Raw genomic sequence first — 14,243 nt, 5'->3', positions numbered from 1 at the left:
CCCATGAAAAGATATACCGTAAATTCCGGACTATTGAGCGCCCCTGATTATAAGCCTCACCCAGTACATTTTTAAAGAAAAAAGCATTTTGTACACACATAAGCCTCTCCTGCCTATAAGCCGCGTGTGCCCACATAGTAAACTGAAATATTTATAAAAGAATACAGTTTTCTAAGTTTTAATACCATACTTTAACGAATCGGGTTATGATATAGCGCGTGACTTACAGGTAAGGGAGGTGCAGAAGAGCAAGAGACGTGCTGTTGTTGCGGGTGTGTCTGTGTCGGCTGCTAGAGGCAGCAGTCGTGTGTTGTTCGACGAGTTTCCAAAATAAAGAATTGCAACCTAACTTAGCGGGTTACTCTTTGTCATCGTTACAATACCTTAAATTTTCTTTCCAAACAGCGCCAGCAACACGGCACTTAGCTGACTCCTCAAGCTCACTCCTAAGCGTGTGTCGTCCTCTTCGTCACGCAGCAGACCGGCTTTTGGAAACCCGTTGGTGATGGTGGATTTTTTTCATGCTGCTCCACGCTTTCAGACTATTGCAAAAGTTGCTCTTCGCATACGGCCACTTTTGTAAACGATCTGATGCCGCTGGCCATCCAAGCCTTCAATTCAACTCGGCACGTCATATCCATTCCTTCTAGCATTTTCCATGATGCGGGTATGCTAATTTTACTAATGCACAACGATGAGGGTCTGCTACTTTTATTCGTGCACAAAGCACAAAATTAAAATACGGGTAAGAGTGCAAACTTGCGTCTTCCTCGACACATATATTGCACGTGTCTTACGCTTACATTTTATGCTCTAGCGCTCCTGGCGGTCATTAGAAAAATTGATAAATTGGCCGCATCATTGGATACGCCGCAGGATTCAAAATGAGGGAAAAAAGTAGCGGTTTGTAATCCGGAAATTACGGTACTTAAATATCTGCAGAAATGCGAGGGGTGTACTCACATTTGTGTTACACTGTACTGGTATATACGAGCATTTCAGTAGAGATACTTTTGAAAACCCTCGCACACACATGTACAAGTGCTTTGTGACCTCTCTGTGGAAGGCGCTTTAGTGGTGTATGTCAAACATGTATGTATGTACTGTATGTATGTATGCAAGGGATGGTCTACAAATTACAGATTTACGCATTCTCCCTGTTCTTGTGTGCTTTCTCTGGGTACTCTAGTTTCCTTCCAAAATATGCACATAAGGTTAATTCTAACCCATAATTTACGTGAAAAAATGATTCATTTTTCCTTTAAAAGCCTACACTGAATGTACCTGACGAGGATGCCATCTTAAAGTGAATCGGATTGTGGCTTCCCTTCGTGTCACAATCACCCATTGTCCAGGCCACCGTTGTGGTATTTAATATCAATACAGATCAATAACTACTGTCAGGGGTCATTAACAATGCCTGCTTAGCATTTAGCCAAAGCAACTCAGTGCTCTGACTCAGAGTTGAAAAAGCTGTGCATTTAAAAACAGTTACTAACATGAAATTAAAGTTCAAGAGCAGCTTGTCATAGATATAGAGTCAAACAGAATATTCACTTGCTTTGTAACATGGAAGGGCCAATGAAATTTACCAAACTTTGTAAAACCAATCCACGAAAGTATTATGTAGTATTTGTGCATGGTTGTTCAAAATAATAATAATAATTTTAAAATGTTCTATGTCTACATATGCTCACCTATGCATCACCAGGTGCCCAAAAAGTTGAAAGTACGTGTTATGTACAGAATATGTTTATTAAAAAAAAAAAAAAAAAAAAAAAAAGGGAGGGGCACAGCAAAGGTAGGTCCGTATGGGAGAATTTAATAAGGCAGTGATGTTTGTGGATAATTGATGTGATACCCTAACAAATATGACTCAGACCAGAAAATCAAGTAAACCATTTTATCATCTGAAATGGAATCCCGTCATTGACTGTCCCCCTCTTGTTTGTCTGCAGAGTTTTGCAGAGAACACCATGAATGAGCTCTTGGGGTGGTATGGCTATGACAAGGTGGAGCTGAGGGATTCGGACAACCTGGAAATAGGCGAAACGCAGCAGTACATCTCTGTCCTTAAAGGTACAAGACATCTTTAAAAATGAGCAAGGGCGTTGGTTTGGTCTCAATATTGGTAGGAACGATATAACAGCATAAGCTGCATGTACGCTTTTTGCTGGGGACAGGACATGAATAAGACCAAACAGATTGGGTGAAAGGCGGTCAGGGCTACATTTCACACCAATAAGAACCTAATTAATTGATAGGCTAAATGATGAATGCAAAATAAATCTGTATTGACTTGTACTAACTTTCACGCTGCAAATTTTACAGTATAACGACTTAATCTGATCATTTTAAAAAATCTAGCCGAATAATTTTTTTCGTCTTGTTTTGAGTTTTAAAGGGTAGTTAACAGATTAATGTGTCAGATTCTTCCACTTACTTTTTGTAAACATTACCATTTGTTCTTATTAGGCCCATACATCTAAAAGTCTGTCATTTTTCACCTAGATAAAGAAAAAAATGCTTTCAAATAATGTTTCGAACAATATCTTTTCTTGAATTAAGAACATTTCTGACATTTTCTTTTTTTTTAAGATTAAATATACAATCTTTTTGTTGCAAACCAGTCTGTTATTTTCAGCTATCGAATTTTATTTCAAGAAATCTGAGTAAAATTTCTTTGAAGCACTGGCAGATGATTCCACTTACCGTAGTTTCCCGAATATAAGGCGCACCCGTGTATAATGCGCACCCCAAATTTACTTGTAAAATCTAGGGGAAATTATTGTACCCGTTTATAACGCACACCCTAATTTTAGCACCAATAAATAGAAGAATACAAGAAAACAGAGCTCGTGTACAGATACACAAATGTCATTTTACTGACTGGTGAAACACAGCACAAGCATAGCACATTGGTAGTTCAAAACATTACCATAAACTGACAATATTTACGGTAATAATATGATTTGACAACTTCTCCAACTTACCAGAATCTAGGAGAAAACAAAACAGATGTGACTTTTCTTTTAAAGGCTGCTGTATAACTTGCTCGTTTCATCATGATGAATAAATGTTTCTTCCATGGATTGATACGGTAAAATGAAAGTGAGAACGTAAGTCGGAAATCTGTAAGAGCTCATCGCTGTATATATATTTCTGTCTCCATCCATGTACCCATTTATAATGCGCACCATGATTTTACAAGTTGATTTTGGGGAAAAAAGTGAACATTATATTCGGGAAATTATGGTAAATGTCTGCATTTTATTAGCAAATTGAAATTGCATTATTTGAACACAATTTATTTTACACAATTTAATTTACACAAGGAATAGAAACGTGTTAATCATCTTTTAAGTATCCAAGAATGCAAAAAAAAATCCAAAATATTTTTCTCATTACCGCTCAAAATTCTCTTTCTAAATTAATTAAATATAACAAAAAAGTTCTTAGTCATGGAATAACAAAAAAAAACACACACACAAAAAATGGAGCTTTCCTCCAGGATTAACACTACTGTTTTGTCCACAAGCATGACCAAACTCAACAAAAAAAAAAGCTCCTTTGGTCTGCTTTAAGACCACATATGTAAAATAAAAACGAAAACTGGGGAGAAGGGTGTAAACTTCGGTTCACTACATTTCTTACAGCTGAGCAGAGTTTACTATATTTCTCACAATTTAATTATCGTTAACATAGTGGAAAACACATACAGGAGGACACTTCTACTGTACCTAAACAGCTTCCTACTCAGGTTAGCAAGTTCACACAGTTTATCGTTATGGTAATGCCAACTCTATTACTTCCATTACTTACAGTGAGTGGCTGCTGGCCGAAAAAAAAATCTAAAATCCCTCCTCTTCGAAGCAGGCGGAGGAGGGCATGCCGACAAGCAACGTAATTCTGAACTGTGAGAGTGTGCGCGTGTGTCGGGGGAGGGTCAATTCATCAGCCAATCAAACGTGTTGAGGGTTATGTTTTGTCCCTACCGTCCATATGCAAACCTACGCCCTTGCCAATGGCGGATACTCATGAACTACTCTAAAATGTACTGTAAACTACAGTAGCGGGCCAGCATTTGTTACTTTTTACTTTGACTTAATCCAGCTGTTAATTCAATTTCAATTCAATTTTATTTGTATAGCCCACAATCACAACAGAGGTCTCAAAGGGCTTTACAGCCCTTTAATAGCACCACTATCAAGTCACTTTCATTGAAACTATAAATACAACTGAAAAAAACCAAAAAGAAAAACAACAAAATCTGTATGGTAAATAAAATACATTGTATACACCAGAGATGCTAATTATCAAATGTTCTGTATTCCAGTGGTGGACCTTCAGTGCCAGTAAGGCCTCATCTGCTGGCCTAATATAAATAAAAAAATCATGATAATATTTTTATAATAAATATCATCATGGAATTTTAATTTCACTTTTAACATATGTTCCCTGAATACTAAACACAATTTTAAAATTATTCTCCATGTCATATTTACCCCTTTTCCACTAAAATAGTGAGGGTGCCATTTCGTTGATGATGCTGATGTTACAGTAGCCCGATATGTTGTGTTTGAAATTCTCCTCACTGATTGAAGTACTTCAGGGCTAAAAAGATCACACTGTATTATTATATGTTCGCTTGGAAACGCCACATTTACAAGTTGCCATGGCAATGTTAAAAGAAAGTCTAAAGCTACAAAACTTACTGTTTATTTATTTTAGTCAGGGAGCCATGAAGATAGAAAAATACTCTGGAAACGTATAAAAAATGTAAATGGAAATAAAAATGTAAAGCATGGACTGATGAGGAGATTAAATTACTCCTCAATTTTAAAAAGCAGAATTAGTGCAAATGTTGATATATTAACATTTGTTTGTCCAAAAACTGTGTGAGCAACAGTTTTGTTTCCTGTCAGCAGAAAGCGCTCAGGAGAGCAAGGCAGATGTCAATGAATGACCTTCATTAAGGCACAACACACAATCAATTTCTTTAACAATCAGTAAATTTTCCATTAAAACAGGATTAATAATTAAATTAATAGACGACAAGCCCAAGTCAGATACACCATTGTAATATGTGGCGGTTCCTCATCATGATTAAAATGTGTTCCAAGTTTTAATAAAAAAGTGAAACTTAACGGCTTCTTCACCAGTTCTGATCAGCTCCAAGAAATTTTAACATTGTCAAAACAACACTAGGGAACATTTGACTTAATGTATACTCCATTTCCAATGAGGACCTGCGCACAGTATCATAAAATCCTGATCTCCTGGTCGTCTGCAGTCCGATTGAACGACATTTCTGTTTCCAGCGGCTGTATGAACGATGAATAATGGCGAGGTAATGAATCCAGTTGTGGCTAAACAATATGATATCACGATGTTAAAAATAAGAAACATTTGATTTTGCACTGTACAAATGACCCTACCATTTTTAAATGAATTGTTTTCATTATGTTCAGACTAACATTTACCCCTTTTTCACTTGCTGAATGTGCCACTCCAAACGCACGTTTATTGGCTGATGACTTGACCCTCCCCTGACACACAGACGCACGCGCACACTCTCACAGATCAGAATTACTTCGCTTGTCGGTAGGGTTGGGCATCGTTTGAAATGGAACGATTCCGGTTCCGATTCCACGTTTCGATTCCGGTTCCGAACGATTCCCGATTCCGATTCTTTTAGAGGCAGGGTAAAAAAAAAAATGCAGGGTCCAGAAAATTGAATAGTTTATATTAACCCTTTAAGGTCTGGGCCTATTTTGTCTTATTTTGCATGCCTTTGAAGTTGCCTTTATATTTCAAAGAAAGAATTGTTTACGATGGCCTGGTTTGGTCCCTTTTTTTGTGACACCTTGAACTTCATGTCCAAACTGTTGTTTCCTTCACTGACCAATTATAAATCATCATTTTGGGCCCAAAAAGACCAAAAATTCCAAAATCGTTTTGTCAAAATTTTTAATATTGATATCCAATTGACAACCAAACATGCGTAACGAACAGTTTTGAAACTTTGTAATATTTATTCAACATGTTAGGATGAACATTCAACCAAAAAAACTTAGAATAAATAGTCTTATATTTGACAATTCAACATAAACAACAGGTATAGCCATAGGCGTTTTTTGCCTTTATACATGCTCTAGTCAAAACAGGTTATATACAGCAGACCAAACAGTGAAGAACAGTGAAAAAATATACCATCTAACACAAAAAGTGTTTAGAGGCCATCTCTATATGAGTTTAGATATTGCGGCCCATCACCTGATGAAAACTATGTACACACAATCAAGCTTCTTGAACACACATTTATATACACAAATTGAGAAGACTGATTGTGGGGAAAAAAATATATATATAACATTGGGAAAAAAAGTATTTTCAAAAATATTTACAATAAATAAGTTAAATTTTTTTCAGGCATGCCACTCCGAAAAGCAGTTTCGTCCTGGAATTAGACACAGGGCTACATCACACAGCCCACACTTCCATGGGGTGTCGGTCCTCTTTCCACCCTTCCATTTTCATTTCACTTTACTTTCATTGTCACTATAAATGTACATGAAAAAAAAGTCAGTATTTATGAAAATAATAAAGTATAAAATAAAAATATATAGAAATAAATAATAATGGAAATCTATATGTATAACAATAGAAAGAATACCATAGCTGAATATGTGCTACATCCCTAATCTTCATATAGAAGGAAGACCACAAATTATACTTTGATCCGATATGCACATTTTATTATTATATATACAAACACACACTTATATTGCATCAAAATTAACGTTGTCTTGCAATATCAAAAGAAACTTTCAAAACAAACTTTTTCAGCAGCATAAAAAAAAAAAAAAGTGGGTTGGCTTACCTCTGCTCATCGATGGCGTCACCCACGTGTTCAAATCCGTCACTATCTTCACTCGAGGACTCTTCCGAAGAAGACGATGATGACGAATTTGGACCATCCTCTTCCTCACGTTGATCAAAAAGCACAATTGCTTGCGCTAAATTTAGTTATCTGTTCATTCTCAAAGTCACACAAAGTCGCTCGCTCGCTCGATTCAAACGGCCGTCGGTCGCCACCTCGCTGCTTCAGAACACTCCTCCCTCTCGTTCGGTGGAACCTCGCACGGCAGTTATATTTATTAAAAAAAAAAAAAAAAAACGCATGTTGTGCTTCCACTGTGACTTCGAAAGGGTTCGTTTGATTTGTGTTTTTTTCATGGAGCTTCCGTTTTGAAAAAGGACAAGAAATGATGGAAATATAGACATAAACAAATGATCCATGCAGCGTTTTAATGTTTTTTTGAGAGGACAATAAAACTATAAAACTTAATGACAATATCTCACGTTTTAGTTGGTCGATTGACTTCAAATAACAACGAGAGTAAACCGCAACTTCCGCCCTTTAAAACGAGACCAACCAACGGCATGTGGGTGACGTAATTAAAACGCGAGGGCGCTTCAAAGACGACGTGCGCTGAGGACGCGCCGGCGCGTCCTTCGACTCTCAAGGGTTAAAGTCTTAACTTCTCGACATTTTTTAAAATTAAATGAACTTCTCACACGGCTAATTATAACTTGTATATAAATATCAGTCTTTAAACTCGAGCAATTTTTTTCAGCTCGGCGGTCAGGGCATCGAAACAAGGAATCGAAATTTAAAAATTCGAACGATTCCGGGAGCATCGGAGTGTTAGAACCGGTTCACATCGATGCTCGATGCCCAACCCTACTTGTCGGCATGCCCTCCTCCGCCTGCTTCGAAGAGGGGGGATATTCATTTTTTTTTTCGGCCAGCAGCCACTGTAAGTATTGGAAGTAATAGAGCTGGCATTACCATTACGATAAACTGTGTAAACTTGCTAACCTGAGTAGGAAGCTGCTTAGGTAAAGCAGAAGTGTCCTCCTGTATATGTTTTCCACTATGTTAACGATAATTAAACTGTGAGAACTATAGTAAACTCTACTCAGCTGTAAGAAATGTAGTGAACCGAGGTTTACACCCTTCTCCCCAGTTTTCGTTTTTATTTTACTTATGTGGTCTTAAAGCAGCCCAAAGGAGCGTTCATATTTTGTTGAGTTTGGCTGTGCTTATGGACAAAAACCGTAGTGTTAATCCTGAAGGAAGGCTCCATTTTTATTTATTTTTGTTATACCACGACTAAGAACTTTTTTTTTGTCATACTGTATTTAATTTATTTATAAAGAACATTATGGATGGTCATAAGGAAAATGTTTTTTTTTTTTTTTTTTTTTTTGCATTCCTGGATATTTAAAAGTTTATTAACAAGTTTGTATTTCTTGTGTATGTTAATATAATTTGTGTTCAAATAATGCAATTTCAATTTGCTGTTATAATCCAGACATTTATTCTGGAAGTTTTCAAAATGTGTCTTTCGTAGTTTTTGACAACAAAGGGTGCAATCGAATGGTGTATCAATATCAATACATATGCACTGCAAAAACCCACCTCCTTAAAACTGGAAAAAAAAAATCCTTCATTTTCAGTGTAAATCTATTAGAAATGATTGAAAATATTAGTAAATTTTACTCAGATTTCTTGAAAGAAAATTGCTAGCTGAAAATGAGACTTATTTGAAACAAAATGTTTTTATATTTAATTTTAAAAAACTTCTTTGTCAGAAATGTTCTTAATTCAAGAATAGATATTGTTGAAAAAATTATTTGACAGCATTTTTTTTCTTGATTTAGGTGAAAAATGACCGACTTTAGGGTTGTATGGGCATAATAAGAACAAATGGTAACATTTACTAAATGTAAGTGGAAGAATTTGACATACCAGCCTTTAAAACTCAAAATAAGATGAAAAATAAATAATCGACTAGATTCAAGAAAAATTATCAGGTTAAGACGTTTCGCTGTAAAATTTGCAGTGTGAAAGTTAGTACAAGTCACTACAGATTTATTTTGCATTAATCGATTAGCCTATCAATTAATTTGGTTCTTATTGTTTAAAAATGTATCCCTGACCACCGTTCACCCAAACTGTTTGGTCTTATTAATGTCCTGTCCACAGCAAAAAGTGTACATGCAGCTTATGCTGTTATATCTTCCCTACCAATATTGAAACCAAACCTTTGCCTTTGCTCATGGAAGATTACTCTGTTTTGAAGCCAGCCTCCTGTGGCAATCTCCGGTAATGCAGGTTTTTAAAACATCTCCAGGACTTAATTAGCCAACCATGGTTATGATGGATGCTGGACTTCCAATGAATGCAACATCTTCCTAATGTTCCTTCTCTCTCCCTCACACAGAGAACTTGTTGCCAAAAATTCCAGCTTCAAGACAGAACAGTGAAGTATCTCCAGATGGAGCCAACATCTCCCAGTCTCTGCCAAATTCCAAAAATGGGGTCTCAGACCACCCCACCACACCGTCCACCTCTACCAGCAGTACTAAGGAACTTGGCAACCAGCCCATCACTGTTCCAGTGATACCCCCGCCACTGATCAAACCCTCAACAGGTAATGACAGTCTTTTAGAGTTCTTCATTTTACCGAATCAGGAAATAAGGATGAACAAAAATGCAATGAGGACCATATTAGATTAAGAATTCAGCAATGACCATATTTTCCGGATTAAAAATCTTTTTTTTTTGGGCTGGGCCTGTGACTTACCACTCAGGTGCGATATGTTTTTATTAGTGCTGCCAAATGATTAAAAAATTCAATCTAGTTAATCATATGTCAACTGTGTGATTAATCGTGATTAATCACATTTCCCTTGGGATAAATAAAGTTGCTCTTCAGGAAAAAAAAAATCTAGGAAAATACTATAATTGACTTAAATTTGTTTTAAGATGAAATGTATGATGTATGAATGAATTAATACATAACCAAATTTTATTTAACAACTCAGCTCGTATAAAATAATAAATAAAATAAATTGTATGATACAGCAAAGAGCGTTAACAGATTAAAGTGCCTCAGACTAACAATGTGGCTCAAGTACCGTTTGGCATATTACCCAAAATTAACTGCCAATTTAAAGAGCAGACAAGCACAATACAGTAACAATAGCTAGTGTTTCAAAAAATGTGTAAACAACTTGTCTGTTAAATTGAACATTTCACACAAATAAATGCAGCATTTGCAGTTTTACAATAAATGGCCTGAAAGCTGTGTGAGATATAAAAAAATAAATTGTCAATTTTCACACACTTAACTGAAAAACATTGCACTAAACGGTGTGTAAAGGTGTTTAGAAACACTGCTTAAGTTAGCCAGTCATACTCTTTTTTTTTTTTTTAACTAACTGCTCAGGCAAACTAGCTTGTTGACATTTTCAGATAACAGAGCAGACCTTTTCTTTTGAACAATGTGCCCTGTCAAAGAAAACAGTCTCTCGCAAGGAACGGTTGTGACAGGTGTGACCAGATACTTTTTTTTGCATGGGCCAGCTTGCTGTGGGCACCACTGTGTGCAGACCACCACTGTAGTGGACATGAGTCCATGCTGGCACTGCCTTGTACCTGTCTAGTGGTTTGTCGTTGTTGTTTGTTGTCATTGGATTTTCAATGCCCTCGTCTTCGACTATGTTAATGGGTCTAGACTCTACAGTCTCTGTCTACCCATGTAGCGATAGCAGTAGTCAACCTACTTGTTGTCCTTTGTTGACAAGTCCGAGTCCGCACTCTGCCAGTGTAGCTTGATGACTGCGGCTTGTTTCCCGCAGTGTTAGCGTCATTGCTAACACTAGCTGTGCCCGAAGGTGGTACTTTAGGCTGGTTGAGCTTCGATCGAACGACAGTTCATTACATCAGTATGTGCACACAACTTTGGTTTTATCCAGATTTCCATTAGGCAGCTTTTTAAAACGGAATTTGGTCATCATCCTCACTCACCGTGGCTGGCTGCATTATGCATTATGTCCTGCATTGCCGCACGGAGAATGTAAACATCAGCGTGTGGGACTACGGGAGGCCGTTATGGCCAAACTGAGTGTGAGCGGTAAATTGCGTTTTTTTTTTTTTTAATACGTTAATATTTACAGATTAATCACAGTCGTTAACGCGTAATTGTTGACAGGCCTAATTTTTATTATTCTTAGGGGTGTCAAACGATTAAAATTTTTAATCGAGTTAATTACAGCTTAAAAATTAATTAATCATAATTAATCGCAGTTAATCGCAATTCAAACCATCTATAAAATATGCCATATTTTTCTGTAAATTATTGTGGGAATGGAAAGATAAGACACAAGATGGATATATACATTCAACATACGGTACATAAGTACTGTATTTCTTCATTATAACAATAAATCAACAAGATGGCATTACCATTATTAACATTCTGTTAAAGCGTTCCATGGATAGAAAGACTTGTAGTTCTTAAAAGATAAATGTTAGTACAAGTTATAGAAATTTTATATTAAAACCCCTCTTCATGTTTTCGTTTTAATAAAATTTGTAAAATTTTCCATCAAAAAATAAACTAGCAGCCCGCCATTGTTGATGGCAATAATTACTTAAACAATGCTCATGGGTGCTGAAGCCTATAAAATCAGTCGCACCCAAGCGCCAGCAGAGAGCGGCAAAACTCCGAAAAACACAACAAGTACACCTTTCACTGTGCTGTCATTTTAATCTGTTTGAGCGGGGCATTTGTGCGTAAATTGCGTCAAATATTTTAACGGGATTAATTAAAAAAATTAATTACCGCTCGTTAACGCGATAATTTTGACAGCCCTAATTATTTTATTTTTATTTTTTTCACACTGACACAGAGTTGCGAAAGGGCCTTAAAGGCATGCCCTCTGCTTCCAAAGCTGGCGGAGTTGATCATAAGTGATACTAAAGATGAAGACTTTAATGAATTAGGGGTGATTTGGGTGTGAGCTAGAGTTTGATAAACAAATAATGTGCTCTTTCGGCTATAGTTATCTGAATAACTGTTGATGTGTTACATTCACAGATGCCTATTTAGCCTGTTATTCTCTTTTTTATTATCGCACTGTAATTAGCAAGATGCCTGTCTGTCTGTGAAACTTTATTCCAAGACTGACTCACACGGACATCAAATTTGCTAAGGGAGCGCATGTCGGTCACGGGTAGAAGGAGTTTGCATTTTTTAAGCAACTGGTCGACAAATGGCTTTATTATCCCCCCCAAAAAATAGGATACGGATATGACATGTTCATTGTTCCAACCTCCGCCATTTTCCGTCGCCATCACCACGGAAAACAATCGCTCACTTCGCAAAGAGGCCGCTTATGTCAGGTGGCTTTCAATTCTCTCCCACTCGTATTCGACTATTTCATAATCGAAAGAAATATGATACGGATATGTTACCGTATGTTCGTTGTTCCAATTTCCACCATTGTGTGTCGCCATCGCCATGGAAAACAATTGCTCACTTCGTACTTTTGTTGGGTGGCCTTCAATTCCCCCCCACTCGTATTTGACTATTTTATATGTACCTGTATATGGATGAAATTTCAAAGGATGTGGCAAAATGTACGAAGCGCATTCATGTGAAGGGGTCTCTTATGTCACTTTAAAAAAACTAAATTACCGTAAAACTCTTTATATGAGTTTATCACAAGTGGGCATTTGTTCTTTCGCTGCCATCCCTCCTCCTTTTGGTAATAGCAGCCAATGAGTTCATAAAAAGATGGTTTAATTTAGATCTGTACAATTTCACACTGACTTGCAGCAAGCTAGTCATTACAATAGAATACAAGTAGTCGACGGGTTACGACGTAACCAACTTACGTGATTTCCACTTTACGACGCCGGAGTATCATTTTGTCATCAATGTTTTTATTTTATTTTAATTTTTTTTTGTCGCGTACCTTATTGTACTTCACAGTATCTTATTTTTTGTTTACTTTGTTTTATTAATATCACTCTTTTGCCCTTTGGCGAAATGCGTATTTAATTATACAGTAGTATTGACTTTTGTTTTGTGATGAATGCTTTTATTTTGGGCGCAGGAAGCGTAGAGCTGTTAGTACTTCGGCACGCGAGTAAGAGCGCATGCACACACAAAGAAGAACGTATTTGCGCACCGCACACGAAGAAGAGCGCATGCACACACACCAGAAAGAGTTGCGACACTCTCTGATCTCGCCGTGGGTGGTCACATGATTCATGTAGGCGTGAATAGTTCTAAGCACAAGCAGCGCTATAATGGTTTTCTATGCAACTGACAGCGGTGATTGCGACATGAATGGAGAAAATTGATAAAATCACATATCGATGTACTTTTTTTTTATTATGTCATTGCATCATAACATATTTTTTAATGCGAGTTTTACATTTGTATAGACCCTACTCACGTGACGTCACAGCCACGCCCCCGCGCCATGTTGTCCGTATACTCGTCATGTTAATGCATTAGCGCTTCGTAAATTCCTCCTCTTATGGTGTGTTTTTCTGCTCGTTAACATTAATAATCAAAATGGTGAAGTCGTGTGTGGCGGTTGGTTGCAAAAACAGAGAAGATAGATGGAGAGACTTGAAGTTTTACCGTATTCCGAGAGACCCGGAGAGGAGACTGACTGCTGCAATTCGACGAGAAAACTGGGCTCCAAACGACTACCACAGATTATGTAGTAGTCATTTTATATCTGGTAAGATGCATTTAATATATATTTAGAGGGTTTTGGGCTGACAACCACAATTAAGATCATTGCTAGGCTAATCGCCGACAACATACACTCAGACGTTGTGAATGAACTACCAGAAAATATATAATTATAAGGGGATAATCAGACAGTTGTCATACAATTAATTTACAATTTCACTATTGAGGTCAAAAGCCAAAAAATAAATTCAACTAGGGACAATCTGGAGTAGTGCTATCGCACTTCATATTTATTACATATTATATATGTATGTAGTGAGAGTGCTATCGCTAAACCATATAAACATTAAAAGCCCTAGCTCCATTGACAAATGACATGAAATACATTAGACTTGACAGTGGATGTTAGCAAGAACAAAAGATTTTGAATTCAAAATTTCGTAACTCACCTTCCCGAGCACACGATAGATTCCTGCCGAATTTTCGTGGACGAGGACCTGTTTCACCCAACCAGCAACGAAGTATTTATAAGCCTCCAAGCTCTTAAAGTTTTTCAAACTTTCGTGAGAATAGGCTGATTTTGTGTGGACAAGATAGTTGTAAATATCAGGGTAGCTAGCAGATGTCAGGCAAAGACGGCGAAGACAGCGGGTCGAAAAACATCGATTTAGGCAT

General features: G+C 37.0%; 1 protein-coding gene across 4 annotated transcripts in view; it reads left to right on the top strand.

Annotated features, from left to right (window-relative positions):
• sobpa (sine oculis binding protein homolog (Drosophila) a) overlaps positions 1–14,243 on the top strand; it is a 98,564-nt gene that overhangs the window by 17,252 nt on the left and 67,069 nt on the right. For all 4 annotated transcript variants that reach the window (XM_057859249.1, XM_057859247.1, XM_057859248.1 and 1 more), the window contains exons 2-3: positions 1,959–2,079; positions 9,294–9,503. In XM_057859249.1, coding sequence (XP_057715232.1) covers positions 1,959–2,079; positions 9,294–9,503 — 331 coding nt within the window. The remainder of the gene's footprint in view (positions 1–1,958; positions 2,080–9,293; positions 9,504–14,243) is intronic.

This window comes from Corythoichthys intestinalis, chromosome 15, assembly GCF_030265065.1.
Source record: "Corythoichthys intestinalis isolate RoL2023-P3 chromosome 15, ASM3026506v1, whole genome shotgun sequence".
NCBI classification, from domain to species: Eukaryota; Metazoa; Chordata; class Actinopteri; order Syngnathiformes; family Syngnathidae; genus Corythoichthys; species Corythoichthys intestinalis.
The sequence above is the reverse complement of the archived record's forward strand: the minus strand, read 5'-3'. Positions and strand labels throughout refer to the sequence as shown.